The 27099-nt window shown below is 47.0% G+C and overlaps 1 protein-coding gene across 1 annotated transcript in view; it reads left to right on the top strand.

Moving 5' to 3' along the window:
• The window catches only part of LOC137325558 (neurogenic locus notch homolog protein 2-like), a 160627-nt gene that overhangs the window by 124251 nt on the left and 9277 nt on the right, over positions 1–27099 (top strand). Inside the window, exons 25-32 of the mRNA XM_067990802.1 lie at positions 2009–2517; positions 4824–5162; positions 6795–6937; positions 8398–8614; positions 10561–10657; positions 11764–11932; positions 14115–14419; positions 17376–17523. Of these exons, the coding sequence (XP_067846903.1) occupies positions 2009–2517; positions 4824–5162; positions 6795–6937; positions 8398–8614; positions 10561–10657; positions 11764–11932; positions 14115–14419; positions 17376–17523 (1927 nt within the window). The remainder of the gene's footprint in view (positions 1–2008; positions 2518–4823; positions 5163–6794; positions 6938–8397; positions 8615–10560; positions 10658–11763; positions 11933–14114; positions 14420–17375; positions 17524–27099) is intronic.

The following is a 27099-nucleotide window of genomic DNA, read 5'->3' as shown; positions in this document are numbered from 1 at the left end:
CCACCTTTACCTTTTTTCCTATCCTTCCAAAATGTTAAATAACCCTGAATATTTAGCTCCCAACCTTGGTCACCCTGCAACCACGTCTCTGTAATGGCCATGAGATCATACCCATTTGTTTCTATTTGTGCCGTCGATTCATTTATCTTATTACGAATGCTGCACGCATTCAGATAAAGAACCTTTAATTTTGTCTTTTTACCATTCTTTCCTACCCCGGCCCCATTTGCTAGTGCACTCTTATGTTTGTACGCTCTGTCCCTTCCTGACATACTCTGTTTATCATTACCCCCATCACTTTCCTGTACTACTTCCTTGTCTTTTCTCTTTATCAATCTAAAGTTCACTGCACCTGAGCCCTCCCTACCTCTATTTAGTTTAAAGCCTTCTCTACCGCCCTAGTTATTCGGTTTGCCAGAACACTGGTCCCAGCATGGTTCAGGTGAAGCCCGTCCCAACGGAACAGCTCCTTCTTTCCCATGAATCGAAACCCACTTCTCCCACATCAATCTTTGAGCCATGCATTCATCTCTCTGATCTGATTTACCTTGTGCCAATTTGCTCGTGAATCAGGTAATAATCCGGAGATTATCACCTTTATGGTTCTGCTTTTTAATTTAGTCCCTAGCTGCTCAAACTCCCTCGGCAGAACCTCTTTCGTAGTCCTACCTATGTCGACCACGACAACTGGATCCTCCCCCTCCCACTCCAAGTTTCTCCCCAGCCCTGAGGAGATGTCCTTAACCCTGGCACCGGGTAGGCAACACAGCCTTCGGGACTCTCGCTCTTGGCTGCAGAGAACAGTGTCTATCCCTCTAACTGTACTGTCGCCTACTACAACCACATCCCTTTTTACTCCCCCCTTTTGAATGGCCCCCTGAACCACGGTGCCGTGGCCAGTTTGTTCATCCTCCCTGCAGTCCCTGCACTCGTCCACAAGAGCTGCAAGAACCTCATATCTATTGGACAAGTGCAGAGGCTGAGGCTCCTGCAATGCGACCTCCTGGATCCCCGTACCTGCCTCACTCGCAGTCACGCCCTCCGGTCCCTGACCACGTGCCAGTTCTCCTGCTAGAACCTGTGTGTACGGGCGTCAAGTGAGAGCAGGATCGAAATCACAAGCTGACTGTGGAGGAAGGCCATTGTGGTCATGTTTGTACATTGTTCCAGAAACAATCCACACCTCCCCAACCGCAGTCTCTAATTGTTTCTTGAGTCAAACCAGGCTTTTCACCTCCACTCCCTCGAGGTCCATTCCATCTGATGTCCGGCCTTTCATGCACGTCCTGACGTCAGGCCTACCTTGTCCCTTTACCTGGCTTGAGCCTGTCCCTACTCTGGGTTTAGTTTGCAGTAACTGTCTGAATCTGCCCTTTCCATATTTTGTATACTGTATAAGGTTTCCTCTCGGTTAACCTTCTTTCAAAGGTTGAAATGCCCAAGTTTCTGTTGTTTCTCCTTCTAACTCAGACCTCTTATGATAGGAATCAGGCTTGTGACTCTTAGCTGAACTGTTCCCAAGGAACAAATGTCTCCCTTGTGACTCGATGGTCAGAACCAAGCGGTTCCTTTTTTCTTTTCCTCTTCTTGCCAATGATAGCCATGCGCGCTCTGGTATTCCCCACTGCCTGGGTGCTCAATGAGCATTGACTGACCTCCGGGTACCTTTTGGCCAATGACCGTTCCTCATGTTTGAGAGCAAGCGGTGTGTGTTAGGCCGCTCAACCACAGAGGGCATCGCATCCAAACCACATTGCGTCTTCAGCCCGTGTCCCACGCATGTGTGCACACGCGCTCCCTCAGCAGCCAGGATGCTGGCTAACCGGGCTTGTACCTTTTTATAGTTGAGCAGTCTGTTTGCCTTGTTGATCGTGGAGGTGAAGCCACAGTCCCGAGTGGCTCAGCGTCCACACCGCACAGTGCTTTCAGCCGCTCAGCAATCAGAGTGAAGGGAGGCACCATGTCAATTTGTTTTTTTTTAATGCCTGTATTTAATTCTCTTTTACAGGGCGTGGCAGGGGCAAACTGCGAATACACGAACTACACCTGCGGGCAGGTGTTCTGCCGGAACGGTGGGACGTGTTCAATGACCCCCCAGGGCCCCAAGTGCGGGTGCTTGAAAGGATTCCGAGGTTCCGAGTGCCAGCTGCCCACCTGCCCCACCAGGCCGTGCCAGAACGGCGGGACCTGCCTCGTGATGTCCGCGCTGCCGTACTTCAGCTGCAAGTGCCCCGCGGGTTTCCGTGGGCAGACGTGCGAAAGGCAGGTGAGGCAGAGTTGCCAGTCGCCCCGCTGTAAGGAGGCAGCCGGTGACCGAGTCTGCGACCAGGAGTGCAACAACCATGAGTGCGAGTGGGACGGCGGTGACTGCTCGCTGACGTTGAAGCCTTGGGAGAACTGCACGGAGAGCCTGCAGTGCTGGAACTACTTCAACAACAACCAGTGCGACGAAGCCTGCAACACGCCCGAGTGCCTCTTCGACAACTTTGATTGTCATTACAGTCAGAAGTCCTGCAAGTATGTTTCTAAATGCCAAGACCGAGGCAGGATTCCAAGTTCTTTTAACGCACACACACGCACACACGCACACACACGCACACACGCACACACACACACACACACACACACACAAAGCCGTCGGAGGTTAGGTCAAAATGTGTAGGGAGAAAGGAAGAACTTACATTTATGTAGCGCCTTTCATGTCCTCAGGACGTCCCAAGGCGCTTTACAGCCAATGAATTACATCGAATTTACAGGACGGAAACAGGCCATTTGGCCCAACTGGTCCATGCCGGTCGGTGTTTATGCTCCACATGAGCCTCCTTCCACCTTACTTTATCTAACCCTATCAAGATACCCTTCTATCCCTTTCTCCCTCACATACTAATCTAGCTTCCCTTTAAATGCAACTATGCTGTTTGAAGTGTTGTCACTATTGTAATGCAGGGAAACGCAGCATTCAATTTGCGCACAGCAAGGTCCCACAAACGCAATGAGATGATGACCGGCTAATCTGTTTTGTTTTTGTGATGTTGGTTGGAGGATAAATACTGTGCAGGACACCAGGAAGAACTACCCTGCTCTTCAAAATAGTGCCATGAAATCTTTTATGTCCACCTGAGGCCTCAGTTTAACATCTCATCCGAGAGAATGTACAGGGCGGGCTTGGTTGAATTGGGAGGGAGAGGAGCACTGGATCCTCTGAGATTGGAAACCAAGGATGCGATTGTGCAACCATCTCTTTGTAGCGCAGGGTTTTTCTCTCCATTGAATTTCTACCCCTTTCTACCTCGGGAATATGCTAATTTGAGGAACCAGCGGAGGGATGTGTTCATCAGTATGTAGGCAAGCTTTTTATGTTGGGAGGGAGGGAGGAAGGAATTTTCAAAAATCAAATCAAATCCAGGGTTTTTGCAATCGAGTGAAAGACTCCTGACTAGTCCTGTGGCAAATCCTTGTGTCCTGCTTCTAAGTGAGTTGGTATAATGGCTGCAGATTTAGCTGTAGGCAGATGCTTCTCCTTTTCAGTAATGACGAGGTGCAGTTTGAATAAGATTGCAGGTCATTGTTGCCGTTCTCTGTAAACCTGGCGAAACGTTTGAAGACTGATGGATGCCCAACAGCATTCACTGTGCACAGATTGTCCTGGAAGGGTTATGGACTGTATATTTCCAATGGCCAGGGATCCAAGTGGAAGGAAGGGACTCGCTCTTGTCCCTTAATAGTTGGAACGGGTTGTGGGGGGGGGGCGGGGGGGTGGAACTATTTCATTGGATTTTACTTGGAAGTCTAAACAGTTACTAAGTTGGAACTCTGATCTTCAAGTCGAGAAATTTTGATGAAGGATCTAATCTCTCACGAACATTGAGTTGTTTGAAGCAAATTGCTGTCAACATGGGGCACAGTGGATGCTCCACTGTGTCTCCTGGCTGTCAGGGTCCTATGTGAAATGAGTTTGGACATTTTCAAGCCAAGTTCCTAGGGATACAGGCCCAAACCACAAAACTGGCAGTAATTCAGCTTGAATTTGGCACAACTTTTGGCTGCTTCACTGAGAGGGGCCATAGAATGTGGAGAAATGCTATTTTGAGTTTGGGGTGAGGCATATTGTTGGGACAGAGTAGAGTGAGCTCCACCTCGCATCAAACCATGCTTGATCATCGACACTGGGTCTCCGTTCTCCAGCACGAGTATTTCTCATTTGATGAGTGCGTTTGGGGCAATTTCAATCTCGCTCATAGTTCCGCACGCTTTTTGTCAGAGATGGCAAGTTTGAAAGATCCATAAAAGGTCTTGAAGCATCGTGCTTCCAAAATCAGTTGGAATGTTCTAGCAATGAGGAACAGGAATTCAGCTGCTCTACGCTCACGCAAACCATTTTCTAAGAAGGTAAAATTTGCATTTGAAGGCAGCCCGTTGTTTTTGTTGCTGCCGGAATCAAAAGGTTATCGAGACAAAAGAATCGCTGGCTTGATGTGTGTGTGGCCAGTGTGTTTAATGGGAAAGTTGGAGGGATGAACTTGCTTTAATCATCGGTAGTAAAGTTATTGCTTTCAACAGTCCCTGTCTGATAGATGGTTATAGGTTGTAGTGGCTTGACCCACATTTGCCATGGGCAGTTGTGTTTTATCACCAATGCCGACTCCAACTGGTGATCTGGCAAGGTTACAGTGCCTTGTATACAGAGTAAACACTGTAGCTGTGCGTAGTCGGTGCGGACATCAGCACGTAAATACTTTGTAAGGTTGGAGCTGGGCGAGATTGATTGATTTTTTTTTGAAGAAGCCCCGTTCCTCTCTAACTTGGCCTTTTGATCCCCGCAGCCCCTTTTACGAGAAGTACTGCGCTGACCACTACCACGATGGGCGCTGCGACCAGGGCTGTAACACTGAGGAGTGCGGCTGGGACGGCTTGGACTGCGTGGAGAGCGTTCCCGAGCGACTGGCCGAGGGGACGCTGGTGCTCATCGTGCTCCTGCCGCCGGAGGAACTACTCAAGGACTCTGTAAACTTCCTTCGAAGGCTGGGCACCCTCCTGCACACCATCCTGCGGTTCAAGAGGGATGCGAAAGGGGAGCCGATGATCTCCCCTTACTATGGCCATGGGTCCAGAATGAAGCGATTTATTAGGATAGTGAGAGAACTCGGGCAAGAAGTTATAGGGTAAGAATTTCCAAGCCGGTGCGGCATATCAGACCTATTGCTTGGGGTGCATGTGGGCACCCAGAAGTGCACCGCAATAGTTCTGCTCCGCTGTGAAATGAACTGATTAATATGTGTGTTCGCTGGTGCTAATGAACAGCATGGCCAACCAAAGCAGTTGGGGGTGCAGCCTCAAAACTCGCATTGTAGCAGAGGGTTGCTGCTGCCTGTGTATATGCAGCCCCAGCAAGAGTGGCCAGCTTCCTCAATGAAGGGGAGAAAAATTAAGGGAGGGGCCAGTTTTGTTTTAAATTTAGGAGCGTGAGTAGTGCCAGGGCAATGGCAGGGGGAGAAGGATAAACTGGGTAACTCGAGATAAGTTAGTCTCGATTGTGGACAAAGAGTTAAAACCCATAATTCGCGATCAAATTAGTGAATATTTAAATATGCGTGGGATAATCGAGGATGAATTTTATTGAAGGCAGGTTGTGTTCTGTAAATTTAGTTTAGTTTTTTTTTTGAAGAAGTGACTAATTGTATAGATAAAGGGAACGCTGTAGATAATGGATTTTCAGAAGGTACTTGATAAGGTATCACGAGAGGCTTGTTCCAAAATTCAGGCGTACAGTAGAGGAATCTAACAAGAATGGATAGAAAGTTAGTCTGATGAACTGTAAACAGTTGTTGCCCAGATTGGAGAGGGGTAGGAAGTGTTGGACCCCAGCGTTCAATGCTGGGTCCACTTGTTCATATATATATATATATATATATATATATATTTATATAGATCATTTCGACTTGGAAATCGGAGCACAATGTTGAAATTTGCTGACAACAAAAAATTAAGAGGTTTGATAAAGAGGACTGTAAAATGCTTTGAACGAATTTACACATTAGCAGAATGGGTTGATGCAATTTACTGGGCAGAAGTGAACATTTTGAGAGGAAAAACAAGGAATAGGAGTATACCCTCAATGGAAAGATGATGAAGGGTGTGAATGGGCAGACGCCCAGGGGCTAAAATACATAATGGCGTGAAAATGTGAGTACTGGTATATAAAGCCATAAAAAAGGTAATTAACATTTTGGGTTTTATAAATAAGGGCATAGAGTACAAAAGTTAAGAGGCAATGGTTATGCAACACTGTGTGCAGTTTTGGGCATCCCATCGTAGAAAGGACTTAAACTATAGAGACCATACATTGTAGATCCTCCAGAATGATACTAGGGATGGAGAACTATAGCTATAGGGAGAGACTTGAGTTATGGGTCTATTTCAACTGGGAGCAGAGAAGGCTAAGAGGAGACTTAATTGAGTTTTTAAAAAATTCTGTAGGGCTTTGATGGGGTGAATGATGCTATTTTGTATGGTTGGGACTTTGTGACGAGGAGTCATTAATTTACAATGGTCACTGGGAGTGGAGAGAGTGGTCAGGAGAATAATTTTTTCAACAGAGTTGTTGGAGTGTGGAATGCTTTGCCATAAATTAATGGTTAAAGCATCTTTAAAGGAAAAGTGGATAAACATATGAAGCTGGGAAAGATGCAGTGAAGAGCTGGTGCAGATACGAATGGGCTGAATGGCTGCAGACTTTTATGGTTCTATGGTTAACCTTGGCGTTTATAACTCTTCAAAAATTATTATTCACACAGTTCTGAAGTCTACTTGGAGATTGACAACCGTCAGTGCTTACAAATGTCCGAGGATTGTTTCCCGTCGACAGACAGCGCTGCTGCCTTCATCGCTGCTCAGTCCAGCAAGGGCAACTTGCCCTACCCAATCCAGTCTGTTGAAAGTAAGTGGGTTCAACTCCCAAACCTGGCAAGTCTCCTACCTCGATCAGAAGACTCCCCAGGGAGTGCTGAGGTTTCAGCTATTCTGGAAATCCATTCTGCCAATCTCGTCATTCCTGGAAATACTTACTGAAATTAGTATTCCCAAAATAGAAATAAAAATAAGCTACGGTTGTGTCTATAGTTTTTTTTTAAATTATTCTGCCTTTGGAAACAGTTTCTCCTTATTTACTCTGTCAAAACCCTTCATCATTTTGAACACCTCTATCAAATCTCCCCTTAACCTTCTCTGCTGTAAGGAGAACAACCCCAGCTTCTCCAGCCTCCCCACATAACTGAAGTCCCTAATCCTTGGTACCATTTGAGTAAATCTCCACTGCACCCTCTCCAAGTTATTTAAAAGTTTCTTGAGTTGACGATCCTCCTCTATGCGCTGGTTGAGAAAATATTTGAAAATTGCCAACTTCCTTTGCACCTGTCCAGTTGCTACGTAGATGTACTTGTGACATTTCCAGAGCAATAATGACCTCTAATTAGAAATGTGATCATTCCTCATGAGTAACAGAGTACCGTAACCAGCCGAAATTGGTTTCCCATTGAACGGGGTGTCTCTGTTAATCTGATGTGGGGAAGAAACAAGTTGGTCCAAAGTTTCCAAAAATACAACTTGATCTTCATTCAGCTACCCCAGTTTTGCAATATAATGTATAGTGTCAGCGTGATTTTAGGTGATGATGAACTCCAGACGCTGGAGTCCAGCATGGTAACCCGTATATTGCCACTCCTCAGCACGTCCACCTCCAAACTATTTGTCCAAAGCAGTTGGCAGGTGTACACTTGACAACCCTGTTGCAAAGGTGGACAGACCACGAACGCCTCCCCATTGGTGATCTCCTGCACTTTTCTAAGTTACTTTTTTTTTGCTGGGGAAAGAAAAGAAAGCACATGGGCCGAGGTGTGAGTGGTAGTGACCAGCACGGGATTAAATGAATCACTCAAGTTGCATATAGTTATTGGGTGGATTCGAAACCCAAGTGGAGGAAACGTAGAAAGTAAGATTTTTCTTTCTCAACGTTCGTCTTTGCTTCGTCTGGAGTTAATCTCAACACTAGGAACTTATCTAATGCCAAGCTAGCTTGCTGATGGCCCCATCTCGTTTCAATTACTTGTCGATGATGGAGGCAATGTCTCATGTTTTAGAATGAACTCTTGAAGATGGCACCCCTGGTCCGCCCCATTAGTGCTGGAGAAGGACATGTAGGTTGAGCCTTCGTTTCTTCAGGATGCTGTGTGAATGACATTGTGTTAAATCAGAATGTAGCTCCCATTACCTAAAATCACGCCGACACTATACATTATGTTGCAAAACTGGGGTAGCTGAATGAAGATCAAGTTGTATTTTTGGAAACCTGTAGTGAAATGGAAGAAAAACAAAAGGTGGTGGTTGTTTGTTTTCCCACAGGTAAGCGTAAGGATCCGAAGGACCAAGTGCAGCTGAACCACCTCTACCTGTTGATGGTTGGCATCGGGATCATCATCCTCATTCTGATCCTGGGGGTCGTGGCGGCTAAACGCAAGCGGAAGCTCGGCCCACTGTGGTTCCCGGAGGGCTTCATCCTGAAGAAGGGCAGCAATCGGAAACGTCGAGAGCCTGTGGGGCAGGATGCAGTGGGAATGAAGTAGGTGCACAGCAGGATCTCAAAGAATTGTGAGTCGTGAGGCCAAAAAGGTTCCACTGGCCGAGAAGTTGACTTGGCGTTTTCAGTCCATCAAACAATTGAAAGGAACATTTCCCAGGCTTAAATCACGTAGGGCTAAAATTGCCAGAACAGTAACCGTTCTGTCGAAACCCGTAACATCTCGCATCAGCACATTTTTGCTAAATATATACTGTATGAAGATGTTGATGTTTCTCTTTTTGAAAAGGCAAAGTGTAATCTGTTGAATGGCCGATAATCCTAAACGTAACAAAAGAGATGCCTTAACACCCACCTACCCCATTGACTCTTCATATCCTGTGTGCTTCAGAATTACTAGTTAGTTGCAGCCATTCAAATTCCTTCTTATGGACATGGTAAAATTTTATTGAAGTGAGCTCCTGAAAGGAAAATGGTAAAACATGGGAAAAGAGAAAGAAAGACTTGTATTTCTATGATGCCTTTCACGACCTCAGGACGTCCCAAAGCGCTGTACAGCCAATGAAGTACTTTTGAAGTGTAGTCACTGTTGTAATGTAGGAAACACGGCAGCCAATTTGTACACAGCAAGGTCCCACATGATCACCTGTTTTCGTGATGTTGGTTGAGGAATAAATGTTGTCCTGGACACTGGGAGAACGCCCATGCTCCTCTTCTAAATAATGCCATGGGATGCAGTCGAGGCCTCAGTTTAACGTCTCATCCGAAAGACGGCACCTCTGACAGTGCAGCACTCCCTCAGTACTGCTCTGGAGTATCAGCCTGGATTTTGTGCTCAAGTCTCTGGAGTGGGATTTGAATCCACTAACCTTCTGGCTCAAAGGCGAGAGTTGTCCTACTGAGCCACAGCTGATGCTTAGTGACAGCGATATCCCAGCAAGTGTAGAGAGATCTCCCTTTTTACATCATTCTGCATTAGCATGCGCGTTCCGTTTTAACTGTCTGAGTCGGATGAGATAATGGCAGTGTAGAGAAAGTGTAGCATTTAAAATGATAAAGGGATTCAATAGGGTAGGTGGAGAAACTATTTCTTCTGGTGGGGGAATGCAGAACAAGAGGGCATAATCTTAAAATTAGAGCTCGGCCATTTGCAGTGAAATCAGGAAGCACTTTTTCACACACAGGGTAGTGGAAATCTGGAATTTGCTCTCCCAAAAGGCTGTGAATGCTTGGGATCAATTGAAATTTTCAAGTCGGAGATTGATATTTGTTCGGTAAGGGTATCAAGGGATAGGGAGCAAAGGCAGGAAAATGGAGTTGAGGTACCGATTAGCCATGATCTAATTGAATGACGGGACAGACTCAAGGGGCTGAATGGCCTCCTCCTGTTCCTATAATACGCTGTACTGGTCTGGGCTTATGCTCCTGGTAGGCTGAGTTACTGATGCACTCCTGGTGCCCCTGCTCATGTTCAGAGCTGAGTAGATACTTTTAACTGAAACAGTGCAGGTTGAACCACATTAGATTGGTGATGTTTCACAGTGATGTGTTTCTTGTGCTCTTTTCAGTCGCCCTCAAATCTTGATTAGGCACAGGTTGCCTAATTTTATGATGTTGTATCTGGCTGACCTCTGCAGGTTGTGGTTTGATTCCTTTGATAGTGTGTCATTCCCACACACTTGCCTTGGCTGCCCGGGGGGGTTTGACTCCCTGGGCTACCCGCCACATCTGTGTTTGCCTTCCTTGGGGTGAGGGTTTGAGTCCCTGAGTTACCAGTCACTCCTCAGTTGCTTGCCCTCCCCACTGTTGAAGCACCTGTGGGAGGGAGCTCAATCAGAACAAGTCAGTTCTTGGAGGCTGACTTGACACAATATCTCTCTTTCCCCTCCCCCCATCAGCACAAAGATCCCACCCATGGGCTGTGAAGGACAGCAACCCCAACCAACATGAGATCAAAAGCAATGATAAAATCTTGCCTTTTTGCGTAGGAATCTGTCAAAGCAGGCGCCCGATGACAGTATGATTGATGACAACCAGAACGAGCAGTGGATGGAGGGAGAAGGACCAGAGGCCAAGAAACCAAAGGTGCGTTTGCGGAACCATGTGGTGCACTACACGTTATCCATTTGCGCTCAGCAGCCCAATAGCGTAGCAGTTGTGGTTCTGGTTTTACTTTGGTGTTTTGATACTGGATAAATGAGAGTCTCGGGGACTACTTTGCCAGGCCTGTGCAATTAGAATAGGTCCATTTTTGTCAGTGGAGTTTTGATTTCCAGATTCAGACGCTCAATTTTCTCGACCTTGCAGTGTGAACCCTCAACGTACCAACTAAAAGGTTGGCTGGGTCAGTGTTTGGTAGGACCAGTGTTGTTCCAAGGCTGTTGGTCATAGGTGGTGATGGTAACACTTGCCACATTGTCGGCCACGGCTGCCACAACTGAATCGCACTTGGCCACGTGGTCATGAGATGGTCGGCATCGACTCAACGTACACAATCAACTAGCTCGTCCGATACCTGTGAAGTCCCACAAAGTTAGATTTGGCTGTTGGTGATGGGGGCAGAAGAAATGGTGATGTCTCTTCCCCACCCCCCTCAGTAAAAACAGGGTACTGCAACATCTTCCAGAAACCAAGGTACAGGGCAGCAGCTTTCGGAGTTGGTTATTTCAGAGAGGTGTCTGACTCTCCTGCTCGCCCTTCCCTTCTGAAAGAGCTCTCCACTGAAGACTGCTGTTGCTTTGCTTTTCCTTCTGTACCCTCTCTCCCCCTGATCAAGCGTATTTTTGATTTGCCAATTAAATAGAATTTTACAGCACAGAAACAGGCCATTCGGCCTAACTGGTCTATGCCGGTGTTTATGCTCCACACGAGCCTCCTCCCATCCGACCTCATCTCACCCTATCAGGATATCCTTCTATTCCTTTCTCTCTCATCTACTTATCTCGCTTCCCCTTAAATGCATCTATGCTGTTTGCCTCAACTGCTCCATTGAGTATTTTATGTATTATTTTATATAAAATGCATCAGTGTAAAAACGTTTTATCAAGTTTAATTTCTGACGTTGCAGATTGGTTCGGGCAAGTGTGCATTTTTGTGGATGAGCATTTGCTTCCAACTGGGCTCTTCCAGGTCATCCAGCAGCATTGTTCGTATGGTGTTGGTGACTCACGCGCTCTCCCTGTTCTTTGCAGACTGAAGATCAGGCCCTGCTCTCTGAGAATGAAGACCAGGTTGATCGTCGACAGTGGACCCAGCAGCATCTGGAGGCAGCCGACATCCGTTTAACACCGTCCCTGGCACTGACCCCACCTCAAGTGGAGCAGGATGCTGACTGCATGGACGTCAACGTGCGAGGTCCAGGTATGGACGGCGGCCCCCGTTGTAAAATCAGTCAAAGACTGGTGCAATTTTTTTTTGCATCAGTGTAAAAAGGTTTTTATCAAGTTTAATTTCTGGCGTTGCAGATTGGGACGGGCAAGTGTGCATTTTTGTGGATGAGCATTGCTTCCATCTGGGCTTGAGCAGAATGAAGAGTCAAGCCTGCAGCCTCATGCTCCCTGGCACTGTGCAGTGATTCCTCCAATGTGCAGTACCTGAATTAACTGTGGGGTTCATTTCCAGAGAGATAGAATTCAAAATCAGAGAAGTTATATTGAACATATATAGAACCTTGGTTAGACCGCGCTTAGAGTAGAGCACACAGTTCTGGTCTCCATATTAGAAAAATGATAAAGGCATTGGAGAAAGTGCAAAAAAGATTTACAAGGATGATACCAGAACTGAGAAGTTATAACTATCGGGAAAGACTGAACAGGCTGGAGCTCTTTTCTCTAGAAAAGAGAAGGTTGAGGTGTGACGTGATGGCGGTCTTCAAAATTATGAAGAGATTCGATGGGGTAGATGTAGAGAAGATGTTTCCACTTGTCGGGAGTCTAAAACTAGGTGCTATAAATATAAGATAGTCACTAGTAAATCCAATAAGGAATTCAGGAGAAACTTTTTTATCCAAAGAGTGGTTAGAATGTGGAACTTGCTACCACAAGGAGTCGCTGAGGCAAATAGCATAGGTGCATTTAAGGAGAAGCTAAGTAAGTACATGAGGGAGAAAGGAATATGTTGATAAGGTTAGATGAAGAAGGGCAGGAGGAGGAGGCTCATGTGCAGTGTAAATGCTAGCATAGACCAGTTGGGCCGAATGGCAGTAAAATTCTGTATAAAAGTAACTGCAGATGTTGACAGCTGAAATGGAATCAGAAAATGCCGCATATTCACAGCAAGTAATTGACATGAAACCGATGTTAAGATTTCCCCCTCCACGTCATCCCATTGAAAAGGCAGATTATTTCATATGTTTGAGGAGCCGCTCTTGCAATGGGTCGTGGCTATCTGATGGTAGTATTGCTGTTGATTGTGTGTAAATTGTATATCTGCAGTAGGTGGTTCTGCCACAGTGTGGTGCTGCGACAATTCGCAATTACTGCAGTACCCAGTCTGCTTTCGAACTGCTTCCGAAGTACACGTTCATGTAAAAAGGCTTGTATTTATGTGAAATCACTTTGGAAGTGCAATCGCTGTTATGTAGGCATACGTGACAGCCTATTTATGCTCAGCAAGGTCCCAATAACAGCAAAAAACGAATGACCACTCAATCTGTTCTTGCTCACACTTGAAAAATGGCCAGTGTGGGTGGGTAACAGAGGGTTCCTGATCTCGTGGAACCACATCCCAGGACAAGAGGGAGTCAAAACACCTTCCTTCCCTAATCCCTGGTACATACCAGTCTATTTTCATTAGGAGAGGCAGGCAAGCTGCTGCCAGCCTCTGCTTTCAATGCTGCTCTGTGTCTGGTTACTGGAAGGTGCATTGAAACGGTGGAAGTAGACTCTCCTTCCCTTCTCCCCACCCCCCCCCCCCCCCCCCCCCACCCCAAGCCTGACAAAATCCTCTCCCCTGTACAAACCCCCACCCCCCCCTGCTGAGATGCAGCCCCAGAGAAAGACAGCTGAAATCCAAGACTGCAAGTGATCGGCGGCCCTGCACTATTCCCAGGGTGTTGGCTGCACCCCCTTTAGCTGGGCAGTGCTAAGTACCACCCGGCTCTCCCTGGTGTGGGAACAGCAATCGAAGCCAAGCTGCTCCCTATACGGTGAAGCCCATTCAAGTGGCAATGCGCTGTAGCACCGAGAGAAACTCCTGCCTCGGCACCTCTACTAAAACACTTCAGCCGGTCCAAGGAGCCCTGTGTAATATAGGAGAAACTGCTTTACCCAAAGAGTGGTAAGAAAGTGGAACTCGCTACCACAAGGAGTAGTTGAGGCGACTAGCATAGATGCATTTAAGGGAAGCAAGATAAACACATGAGGGAGAAAGGAATAGAAGGATACGGTGATAGGGTGAGATGAAGTCGGGAGGGAGGAGGCTCATGTGGAGCATAAATGCCAGCATGGATGTTGGGCCGAATGGCCTGTTTCTGGTAATACTGCTATCCTTTTGAATATCCAGCTCTCTCCCGGTTTACATTGGGTGTTCTTTCTTGTCCCAGATGGTTTCACGCCTCTCATGTTGGCGTCGCTGCGCGGCGGCGGGCTGGACACCGGAATCGAGGAGGAGGAGGACACCGAGGACTCGTCGGCCAATGTCATCACCGACCTCATCTATCAGGGCGCCAGCCTCATGTCCCAGACGGACCGGACCGGGGAGACTTCGCTCCACCTGGCCGCACGCTATGCCCGGGCGGACGCGGCCAAACGCCTCCTCGACGCGGGCGCAGACGCCAACGCCCAGGATAACATGGGTCGATCGCCTCTCCACGCAGCCGTGGCAGCCGATGCTCAGGGGGTGTTCCAGGTGGGTGTGTGCAGGGCGGGGGGGGGGGGGGGGGGGGGGGGGGGCGCGCGGGTGTTGGTGAGCGCTGGACAAACTTAACACGGTTAGACTGCAGGTAAGGAGAAAAACAGCACTCTGACTTGGAGGGGAAGGTGATTAGAGCTGAACAATGTCTTTTTTTAATATTTTATTCTTTTAATCCCCTTTTCCTGCAGGTTGGTGTGTGTGGGGGTGGGGGCGGTGCAAAGGGAGGGGTGTTACTGAATATTCCAATTCTGGATGACGCAAATATGCCTGAATTTCCTGGATTGCACTTATGCAGAAATTTCCATTGGTTTCTAAGCCAATCTGGCAGCTGAGAATTTGCGCCCAAATTTCCTGAGAATCGCATGAGCAAGCGTTGGGCCGAAGGGCCTGTTTCCACGTTGTAAACGTTAAAACCAGCTTTAAACAAGTGGAAACTGGGGCCCGGGAAAAGTGTAAAACATACGCCAGCCATCTTCCTTCTTTAAGTCCTTCTTTATCTTATTTATGTTATGAAAATTAGAGTTTGAAGCTGTCAAGCCATCATTTAGGATTCTTTAGCTCAACATGATTTAGAAAATCCAGTTGTGGAAAGTTTTCTCTTCTCAACTGAACAGATTCTGATGCCATTAAAAAGCAAAGATATAAAATACAGTGCAGGTCTCAGTGAGGAGAATTCTTTTTTTTAGAAAGCTAAAAGAATTGCTGTAAAACACCATAAAACAGCGATTTTGGATGCTGCCGCATCTGAAACTTTGGGTGTAAATTTAAGCCCGTTCAGAATGGGTGTAAACACAGGAAACTCGCATTTTCTGGTCTTTTGCATGAGGCGCGGAGCTATGTTAATGAGCCACATGGGATATTGGCAGGTGTAATTCGGGAATGGTACAAATGATCGAGAAAGTTCATGTGTAGGAAAGTTTTAACATAATTCAGCTACGTGCAAATTTCCTCGGAAAATATAGTGCAACTCCGCTCTTGGACCGTAGTTACATCAAAACTTTCCAGGAAATTCCAGGCCAAAAAGAGGGGGCGGGGTTATTTCCTCAAACTCTTGGTATTTCCAAAACTGTTGGGAAATCCCAGTTTAATTTAAAACTGAGCGAGCAACGGTGGATCAGGATCTGTTGGGAGCCTATACAACAACAACTTGCATTTACGTAGCGCCTTTAATGTAGTAAAACATCCCAAGGCGTTTCGCAGGAGTGTCATCAAGCAAGATTTGACACCGAACCATCTAAGGAGGTAATAGGACAAGTGAGGTAGGTTATAAGGAGCGTCTTAAAGGAGGAGAGTGGTGGAGAGGTTTCGGGGATTCCAGAGCTTAGGGCCTAGGCAGCTGAAGGCACGGCCACCAATGGTGGAGCGATTAAAATTGGGGTTGCACAAGAGGCCTGAATTGGAGGAGCGCAGAGATCTCAGAGGGTTGAGGAGCGGAAGCTTGGTCAAGTCACGTGGCTCTGCTCAGGTTAGACTCCCTTGTATCTGACATGCAAAATGGTGAATTGGTAACCCAGGCAGTCAGATGGCAGTCAACAGCACAGTTTGTGTGGGCAGGGACTCCCCCCTTACCCCAGACTGGGTGACGTGCTCTGTGGGCAGGGACTCCCTCCTTACCCCAGACAGGGTGAGGTGCTGTGTGGGCAGGGACTCCCCCCTTACCCCAGACAGGGTGACGTGCTGTGTGGGCAGGGACTCCCCCCTTACCCCAGACAGGGTGAGGTGCTGTGTGGGCAGGGACTCCCCCCTTACCCCAGACAGGGTGACGTGCTCTGTGGGCAGGGACTCCCCCCTTACCCCAGACAGGGTGAGGTGCTGTGTGGGCAGGGACTCCCCCCTTACCCCAGACAGGGTGAGGTGCTGTGTGGGCAGGGACTCCCCCCTTACCCCAGACAGGGTGACGTGCTGTGTGGGCAGGGACTCCCCCCTTACCCCATACTGGGTGACGTGCTGCGTGGGCAGGGACTCCCCCCTTACCCCAGACTGGGTGACGTGCTGTGTGGGCAGGGACTCCCCCTTACCCCAGACTGGGTGAGGTGCTGCGTGGGCAGGGACTCCCTCCTTACCCCAGACTGGGTGAGGTGCTGTGTGGGCAGGGACTCCCTCCTTACCCCAGACAGGGTGACGTGCTGTGTGGGCAGGGACTCCCCCCTTACCCCAGACAGGGTGACATGCTATGTGGGCAGGGACTCCCCCCTTACCCCATACTGGGTGACGTGCTGCGTGGGCAGGGACTCCCCCCTTACCCCAGACTGGGTGACGTGCTGTGTGGGCAGGGACTCCCCCTTACCCCAGACTGGGTGAGGTGCTGCGTGGGCAGGGACTCCCTCCTTACCCCAGACTGGGTGAGTTGCTGTGTGGGCAGGGACTCCCTCCTTACCCCAGACAGGGTGACGTGCTGTGTGGGCAGGGACTCCCCCCTTACCCCAGACAGGGTGACGTGCTGTGTGGGCAGGGACTCCCCCCTTACCCCAAACTGGGTGACGTGCTGTGTGGGCAGGGACTCCCCCCTTACCCCAGACTGGGTGAGGTGCTGTGTGGGCAGGGACTCCCTCCTTACCCCAGACTGGGTGAGGTGCTGTGTGGGCAGGGACTCCCCCCTTACCCCAGACTGGGTGACGTGCTGTGTGGGCAGGGACTCCCCCCTTACCCCAGACAGGGTGACGTGCTGCGTGGGCAGGGACTCCCCCCTTACCCCAGACAGGGTGACGTGCTGCGTGGGCAGGGACTCCCCCCTTACCTCAGACTGGGTGACGTGCTGCATGGGCAGGGACTAACCCTGCCTCAGTCTTCAGTTTTCAGAGTGATGTAGCGAATGTCGTTTGCCGCCTCCCGGCTGCACGATTCGTGCAGACAAGTGGCTGTAATTGGAGAAGGGGGGTCGGGGGGGACGGGACCGAGGGAACTGTGCGCTGGATGTTAAAATGAACGTGTGACCCCTCTCCTGGTCTAGATTCTGATCAGAAACCGAGCCACTGACCTGGATTGCCGAATGAACGATGGTACCACGCCACTGATCCTGGCTGCCCGTCTTGCTGTCGAAGGGATGGTGGTCGAGTTGATCAACTGCCACGCGGATGTTAATGCCGTGGATGATCACGGTAAGAACAGACACGGGATTTAAAGAAGGAAAATAAAGAACTTGCATTATATAGCACCTTTCACGACCTCAGGATGTCCTAAAGCACTTTGTTACTTTTTGAAGTGTACTCACTGTTGTAATGTGGGAAAGGGATCAGCCAATTTGCACACAGCAATATGATAATGACCAGATAATCTTTTTTAGTGATATTGGTTGAGGGATCAATATTGGTCAGAACACTGGGGGCAAACTTCCCTGCTTTTCTTCGAAATAGTTTCGTGGGATCTTTTACGTCCACCTGAGAGGGCAGAAGGGGAACATAGGAACAGGAATAGGCCATTTAGCCCCTTGAGCCTGTTCTGCCGTTCAGTGAGATCGTGGCTGATCTGTGACTCCATATACTCGCCTTAGCCCCATATCTCTTATTACCTTTGGTTTAAAAAAAATCTATCAATCTCAGAATTAAAATTAACAATTGAGCTAGCGTCAACTGCCGTTTGAAGAAGAGAATTCCAAACTTCTCCCATACTTTGCGTGTAGAAGCGTTTCCTAACTTCACTCCTGTAAGTCCTGGCTCTAATTTTTAGGCTATGTCCCCTAGTCCTAGACTCCCCAACCAGCGGAAATAGTTTCTCTCTATCTACCCTATCAGTTCCCCCTAATATCTTGATAACTTTGATCAAATCACCCCTTAACCTTCCAAATTCCAAGGAATACAACCCTAGTTTGTGTAATCTCTCCTTGTAATTTAACCCTTGGAGTTCTGGTATCATTGTAATAATCTAGCTGCTCTCCCTCCAAGGCCAATATATCCTTCTTAAGGTGCGGTGCCCAGAACTGAACACATTACTCCAGGTGTGGTCTAACCAGGGCTTTGTATAGCTGTAGCATAACTTCTACCTCCCTTGTATTCTAGTCCTCTAGATATAAAGGCCAGCATTCCATTAGCCTTTTTGATTATTTTCTGTACCTGTCCATGACGTTTTAATGATCTATGTACATGGATCCCAAAGTCTCTCTGGACCTCCACTGTTTTGAGCTTTTCACCATTTTGAAAGTACTCTGATCTATCCTTTTTAGATCCAAAGTGGATGACCTCACATTTGCCTACATTGAAATCCATTTGCCACATTCACTTAATCTATTAATATTTCTCTGTAATTTGATGCTTCCATCTACACTGTTTACAATGCTGCCTGTCTTGGACATGTGGCTCTCTATGCAGTAATCTAAGTCGTTAATAAATACAGTTAATAGTTGAGGCCTCAACACACTTCCCTGTGGGACACCGTTAGTCACATTCTGCCAATTTCAGTACCTGCCCATTATCCCGACTCTCTGTCTCCTGCAGCTCAGCCAATTTCCGAACCAGGTCAATAATTTGCCCTCAATTCCATAAGCTTCAACTTTAGCTAACTTTATCGAATGCCTTCGAGAAGTCTATATAAACAACATCCATTCTCCTGTCCACTATTTTAGTCACCTCTTTTAAAAAAAAATTCAATCAGGTTCGTCGGGCATGACCTACCCTTTACAAATCCATGCAGGCTCTCCCTGATCAGCTGAAAATTTTCAAGATGTTCAGTCACTCTATCCTTAATTATAGACTCTAGTAATTTCCCAGCAACAGATGTTAGGCTAACTGGTCTATAATTCTCTGGTTTCCCTCTCTCACCTTTCTTAAATAACGGAGTGTCATGCAATTTTCCAATCTAAAGGAACAGTTCCTGAATCGAGAGAACTTTGGAAGATTATAGTTAGGGCTTCTGCAATGTTCTCATCTACTTCCTTTAAAACCCTGGGATGGGAAATATCTGATCCTGGGGATTTGTCACTTTTCAGTGCCATTATTTTCTTCATTACTGTTAATTTGCTTGCATTTGTTACGGTGAGTCCCTGTCCCTGATTCAAAATGAGTTTCCTTGGGGTGTCCGGCATGCTTTCCTCTTCCTGTACTGTAAATATTAACGCAAAGTAATTATTTAACATGTCCGCCATTTCCTTATTTTCATTTACAATATCACCGTTATCAGTTTTTTTAGGGGCCCACATTTCTCTTGACCACCCTCTTTTTCCGAATGTAATTGTAAAAAGATGGTTTAATATCGCATCCGAAAGATGGCACTTCTGACAGTGCAGCGCTCCCTCAATATTGCACTGAGTGTCAGCCTAGATTTTGTGCTCAAGTCTCTGGTGTGGGGCTTGAACCCATGACCTTCTAGAAACATAGAAAATAGGAGCAAGAGTAGGCCATTCGGGCCTGCTCCGCCATTCAAAATGATCATGGCTGATTGTCTAACTCAGTAGCCTGTTCGTGCTTTTTCCCCATATCCCTTGATCCATTTAGCATTAAGAAATGTATCTATCTCCTTCTTGAATATATCCAATGACTTGGCCTCCACTGCCTTCTGTGGTAAAGAATTCCACAGGTTCACCACCCTCTGAGTGAAGAAATTTCTCCTCATCTTGGTTCTAAATGGCATACCCTGTATCCTGAGACTGTGACCCCTGGTTCTGGACTCCCCAGCCATCGGGAACATCCTCCCTGCATCTAGTCTGTCTAGTCCTGTTAGAATTTTATATGTTTCGATGAGATCACCTCTCATTCTTCTAAACTCTAGTGAATATAGGCCTAGTCGACCCAATCTCTCCTCATATGTCAGTCCTGCCATCCCAGGAATCAGTCTGGTAAACCTTCATTGCACTCCCTCCATGGCAAGGACATCCTTCCTCAGATAAGGAGACCAAAACTGCACACAATACTACAGATGTGGTCTCACCAAGGCCCTGTATAACTGCAGTAAGACATCCCTGCTCCTGTACTCACATCCTCTTGCAATGAAGGCCAACATACCATTTGCCTTCCTCACTGCTTGCTGCACCTGAATGCTCGCTTTCAGCGACTGGTGTACAAGGACACCCAGGTCTCGTTGCACCTCCCCTTTTCCCAGTCTATCACCATTCGGATAATAATCTGTTTTTACAACCAAAGCGGATAACCTCACATTTATCCACATTATACTGCATCTGCCATGTTCTTGCCCACTCACCCAACTTGTCTAAATCACATTGGAGCCTCTTTGCATCCTCCTCACAGCTCACATTCCACCCCAGCTTTGTGTTGTCTGCAAACTTGGAAATGTTACATTTAGTTCCCTCATCCAAATCGTTGATATATATTACAAATAGATGAAGCCCTTATCAAAAGCCTTCTGAAAATCCAAATACACCACATCCACTGGTTCTCCCCTATCTATTCTACTAGTTACACCCTCAAAAAACTCCTGTAGATTTGTTAAGCATGATTTCCCTTTCATAAATCCATGCTGACTTTGTCCAATTCCATTAATGCCCTTCAAGTGTTCTGTTATCACATCTTTTATAATACACTAGCATTTTCCCCACTACTGATGTTGGGCTAACTGGTCTGTCATTCCCTGTGTTTTCTCTCCCTCCATTTTTAAATAGTGGGGTTACATTTGCCACCCTCCAATCTGAAGGAACTGTTCCAGAGTCTCTAGAATTTTGGAAGATGATCACCGATGTAGATTATCAGGCCCTGGAGAGTTGTCAGCCTTTAGCCCCATTAATTTCCCTAGCACTTTTTTTTACTAATACTGGTTTCCTTCAGTTCCTCCCTCTCACTAGACCCTTGGTTCCCTAACATTTCTGGCAGGTTATTTGTGTCCTCCTTTGTGAAGACAGAACCAAAGTATGTCTTTAATTGTTCTGCCATTTCTTTGTTCCCCATTATAATTTCCCCCATTTCTGACTGTAAGGGACCTACATTTATCTTCACTAATCTTTTTCTCTTGACATATTTATAGAAGCTTTTACAGTCAGTTTTTATGTTCCCTGCTACTTTACTCTCGTACTCTATTTTTCCCCTCTTAATCAATCTCTTTGTCCTCCTTTGCTGAATTCTGAACTGCTCCCAATCCTCAGGCTTGCAGCTTTTTCTGGCAATTTTATATGTCTCCTCTTTCTAATTCCTAATTTCTTTTGTAAGCCACGGTTGAGCCACCTTTCCTGTTTTATTTTTGCGCCAGACAGGAATGAATAATTGTTGTAATTCCTGCACACGTTCTTTAAATATTAGCCATTGCCTGTCCATCGGCATCCCTTTTAGTAAAGTTCCCCAATCTATCATAGCCAACTCGCACCTCATACTTTTGTAATTTCCTTTACTTAGATTCAGGACCCTAGTTTCGGATTCAACTACTTCGGTCTCCATCTTAATGAGGAATTCCATCATGTTATGGTCACTCTTCCCTAAGGGACTCCGCACAACAAGATTGTTAATTAATCCTTTCTCATTTCACCATACTCAGTCTAGGATCGCCTGTTCTCTAGAACATAAGAACATAAGAAATTGGAGCAGGAGTAGGCCAATCGGCCCCTCGAGCCTGCTCCGCCATTCAATAAGATCATGGCTGATCTGATCCCAACCACAAATCTAAAGAACACAAGAAGTCGGAGCAGGACCCGGCCACATAGCCCCTGGGCCCTCTCCGCCACCCACAGGGCATTGACCGATCCGAACTCAGCTTCATGTCCAATTTCCTGCCCGCTCCCCATAACCCCTAATTCCCTTTACTTCTAGGAAACTGTCTATTTCTGTTTTAAATTTATCTAATAATGTAGCTTCCACAGCTTCCTGGGGCAGCAAATTCCACAGACCGACCACCCTCTGAGTGAAGAAGTTTCTCCTCATCTCAGTTTTGAAAGAGCAGCCCCTTATTCTAAGATTATGCCCCCTAGTTCTAGTTTCACCCATCTTTGGGAACATCCTTACTGCATCCACCCGATCAAGACCCTTCACAATCTTATATGTTTCAATAAGATCGCCTCTCATTCTTCTGAACTCCAATGAGTAGAGTCCCAATCTACTCAACCTCTCCTCATATGTCCGCCCCCTCATCCCCGGGATTAACCGAGTGAACCTTCTTTGTACTGCCTCGAGAGCAAGTATGTCTTTTCTTAAGTATGGAGACCAAAACTGTATGCAGTATTCCAGGTGCGGTCTCACCAATACCTTATATAACTGCAGCAATACCTCCTTGTTTTTATATTCTATCCCCCTAGCAATAAAAGCCAACATTCCGTTGGCTTTCTTGATCACCTGCTGCACCTGCATACCAACTTTTTGATTTTCTTGCACTAGGACCCCCAGATCCCTTTGTACTGCAGTACTTTCCAGTCTCTCGCCATTAAGAAAATAACTTGCTCTCTGATTTTTCCTGCCAAAGTGCATAACCTCACATTTTCCAATATTATATTGCATCTGCCAAATCTCCGCCCACTCACCCAGCCTGTCTATATCCCCTTGCAGGTTTTTTATGTCCTCCTCACTCTCTACTTTCCCTCCCATCTTTGTATCATCTGCAAATTTTGATATGTTGCACTCGGTCCCCTCCTCCAAATCGTTAATATAGATTGTAAAGAGTTGGGGACCCAGCACCGACCCCTGTGGAACACCACTGGTTACTGGTTGCCAGTCCGAAAATGAACCATTTATCCCAACTCTCTGCTTCCTGTTCGATAACCAATCCTCCACCCATGCCAGAATATTACCCCCAATCCCGTGATTTTTTATCTTAAGTAATAATCTTTTATGTGGCACCTTGTCGAATGCCTTCTGGAAGTCTAAATACACTACGTCCACTGGTTCCCCTTTATCCACCCTATACGTTATATCCTCGAAGAACTCAAGCAAATTTGTCAGACATGACTTCCCCTTCATAAAGCCATGCTGACTTTGTCCTATTAAATTATGCTTATCTAAATGTTCCGTTACTGTCTCCTTAATAATAGACTCCAAAATTTTACCCACCACAGATGTTAAGCTAACTGGCCTATAATTTCCAGCCTTCTGCCTACTACCCTTTTTAAATAACGGTGTTACATTAGTAGTTTTCCAATCTGCCGGGACCTCTCCTGAGTCCAGGGAATTTTGGAAAACTATCACCAAAGCATCCACAATCCCTACTGCCACTTCCCTCAAGACCCTAGGATGGAAGCCATCAGGTCCAGGGGATTTATCCGCCTTGAGTCCCATTATTTTACTGAGTACCATCTCCTGAGTGATTTTAATCGTATTTAGCTCCTCCCCCCCGAGAGTCCCCTGTTTGTCCAGTGTTGGGATATTCTTAGTGTCCTCTACTGTAAAGACTGAAACAAAATATTTGTTCAGCATTTTTGCCATCTCCATGTTTCCCACCATTAATTTCCCGGTCTCATCCTCTAAGGGACCTATGTTTGCCTTAGCCACCCTTTTTCTTTTTATATAACTATAGAAACTCTTGCTATCTGTTTTTATATTTTTTGCTAATTTCTTTTCATAATCTAACTTCCCTTTCTTAATCAATCCTTTAGTTACTTTTTGCTGTCTTTTGAAGAATTCCCAATCTTCTATCCTCCCACTAAGTTTGGCTACCTTATATGTCCTTGTTTTTAGTCGGATACTATCCTTGATTTCTTTACTTAGCCACGGATGGCTGTCATTTCTTTTACACCCTTTTTTCCTCAGTGGAATATATTTATTTTGAAAGTTGTAAAATAACTCCCTAAATGAACACCACTGCTCATGTACCGTCTTACCCTTTAATCTATTTTCCCAGTCCACTTTAATCAATTCCGCTCTCATACCATCATAGTCTCCTTTATTCAAGCTCAGTACGCTTGTTTGAGAATCAACCTTCTCTCCCTCTAATTGGATATGGAATTCAACCATGTTGTGGTCGCTCGTTCCAAGGGGATCCTTAACTAGGACATTATTAATTAATCCTGACTCATTACACAGGACCAGGTCCAAGGTTGCCTGCCCCCTTGTAGGATCAGTTACATACTGCTCAAGAAATCCATCCCTGATGCACTCAATGAACTCGTCCTCAAGGCTGCTCTGCCCAATTTGATTTGTCCAGTTAATATGATAATTAAAATCCCCCATAATTATGGCTGTTCCCTTATTACATGCCCCGACTATCTCCTGATTAATACTTCTTCCAGCAGAGTTGCAACTATTAGGAGGCCTATATACTACGCCCACTAATGTTTTTTTTCCCTTATTATTCCTTATCTCCACCCAAACTGTTTCATTATCTTGATGCTTTGTCCCAATATCATTTCTCTGTATTACAGTGATTCCTTCCTTTATTAACATAGCCACCCCACCTCCCCTTCCTTCCTGCCTGTCCTTCCTGATTGTTAAATACCCTGGCATATTTAATTCCCAGTCGTTGTCACCCTGCAGCCATGTTTCTGTAATGGCCACAAGATCATACCCATACGTAGTTATTTGTGCCGTTAACTCGTCCATTTTATTACGAATGCTACGTGCATTCAGATAAAGAACTTTCAAATCTGTTTTGTGACGCTTAGTTCCTGCTTTTTCCTTTTTTAACACTTTACCTATTACTCCATACCTTCTGTCCCTTCCTGTTACGCTTTCCTCTCTCTCCCTGCTCAGGTTCCCAACCCCCTGCCACTTTAGTTTAAACCCTCCCCAACAGCACTAGCAAACACTCCTCCTAGGACAGCGGTCCCGGCCCTGCCCAGGTGCAGACCGTCCGGTTTGTACTGGTCCCACCTCCCCCAGAACCGTTTCCAGTGTCCCAGGAATTTGAATCCCTCCCCCTTGCACCATTCCTCTAGCCACGTATTCATTTGAAATATCCTCCTATTTCTACTCTGACTAGCACGTGGCACTGGCAGCAATCCTGAGATTACTACCTTTGAGGTCCTATTTTTTAATTTACCTCCTAACTCCCTATATTCTGCTTTTAGGACCTCATCCCCTTTTTTACCTATATCGTTGGTGCCTATGTGCACCACGACAGCTGGCTGTTCGCCCTCCCCCTCCAAAATGTTCTGTAGCCGCTCCGAGACATCCTTGATCCTTGCACCAGGGAGGCAACACACCATCCTGGAGTCTCGGTTGCGGCCGCAGAAACGCCTGTCTATTCCCCTTACAATTGAGTCCCCTATCACTATAGCTCTGCCACTCTTTTTCCTCCCAGCCTGTGCAGCAGAGCTACCCGTGGTGCCAGGAAGTTGGCTGCTGCTGCCTTCCCCTGATAAGTCATCCCCCCCAACAGCATCCAAAGTGGCATATCTGTTTGAGAGGGGGATGGCCACAGGGGACCCCTGCACTACCTGCCTGCATCTCTTACTCTTCCTGGTGGTCACCCATTCACTTCCTGCCTGTATACCCTTTACCTGCGGTGTGACCAACTCGCTAAACGTGCTATCCACGAGTTTCTCTGCATCGCGAATGCTCCACAGTGAGTCCACCCGCAGCTCCAGCTCCGAGATACGATCGGTCAGTAGCTGCAGGTGGACACACTTCCCGCACACATGGTCGGCAGGGACACTGGTAGTGTCCATGACTTCCCACATCTTGCAGGAGGAGCATATCACGGGTGCGAGGTCTGCTGCCATGACTTGCCTTAGCTTAGTTACCCCTTTTAAATTACGTTGAAATTAGAAAATGTTAACTATACTCGGGACCTAGGTTCACTAAAAAAAAACACTATCTGCTATAAAACCTGCAGATCTTCCCTTTCTTATTACTTTACTTACAGTAAAATGGTAGAAATACTCACCTGAACCTACTCACCAATCAGCTGCCTCCCCTGTGCCACGTCACTTTCTGACTGGTGACGTCACCCTGAACTCTGCCGCTGGTCTCAGAGTCTCGCTCTCAGAGTAAGCTCTGGTCTCGCTCTCTCCGCGCTGTTTATATCCCCGCTCTGGTCTCGCTCTCTCCCGCCGCTCACCGACTGAACTCTCGCTCTCTCCGCGCTGTTTATATCCCCGCTCTGGTCTTGCTCTCTCCCGCCGCTCACCGACTGAACTCTCGCTCTCTCCGCGCTGTTTATATCCCCGCTCTGGTCTCGCTCTCTCCCGCCGCTCACCGACTGAACTCTCGCTCTCTCCGCGCTGTTTCTATCCCCGCTCTGGTCTTGCTCTCTCCCGCCGCTCACCGACTGAACTCTCGCTCTCTCCGCGCTGTTTATATCCCCGCTCTGGTCTCGCTCTCTCCCGCCGCTCACCGACTGAACTCTCGCTCTCTCCGCGCTGTTTTTATCCCCGCTCTGGTCTCGCTCTTTACCGCCGCTCACCGACTGGACTCTCGCTCTCTCTGCGCTGTTTTTATCCCCGCTCTGGTCTCGCTCTTTACCGCCGCTCACCGCTCTCAGGTCCACTACCGCTCTGCAGGAAAAGCAAGGCAAAGCAGCACCTCCTTCCCCCACTTTACCAAACTCCCACACGTACCGAACTCTCAGCACACTGTGTAATATCCGCACACCGTGCAGTCCGCACTGACAGGCCCCTGTATTTCTACAGTTGAGACTCAGATGAGTCAGGCCTGCCCCACCTTCAGGGACCAATTGAATCTAGCTAACCAATTAACTTGCTACAGCAGCTCTCTGCTGAAGCCAGACAGAAACTTAGAAATTTAAACTTTTAAATTGACCTTAAACAGTTGAAGCAATATGCACTAGATTTAAAGAGATTAACCCTTAAAGAGATTAACCCTTCAACTCCCACACGTACCGAACTCTCAGCACACTGTGTAATATCCGCACACAGT

The sequence above is a fragment of the Heptranchias perlo genome, chromosome 9 (genome assembly GCF_035084215.1).
Source record: "Heptranchias perlo isolate sHepPer1 chromosome 9, sHepPer1.hap1, whole genome shotgun sequence".
NCBI classification, from domain to species: domain Eukaryota; kingdom Metazoa; phylum Chordata; class Chondrichthyes; order Hexanchiformes; family Hexanchidae; genus Heptranchias; species Heptranchias perlo.
This window is presented reverse-complemented; position numbering and strand designations above follow the sequence as displayed.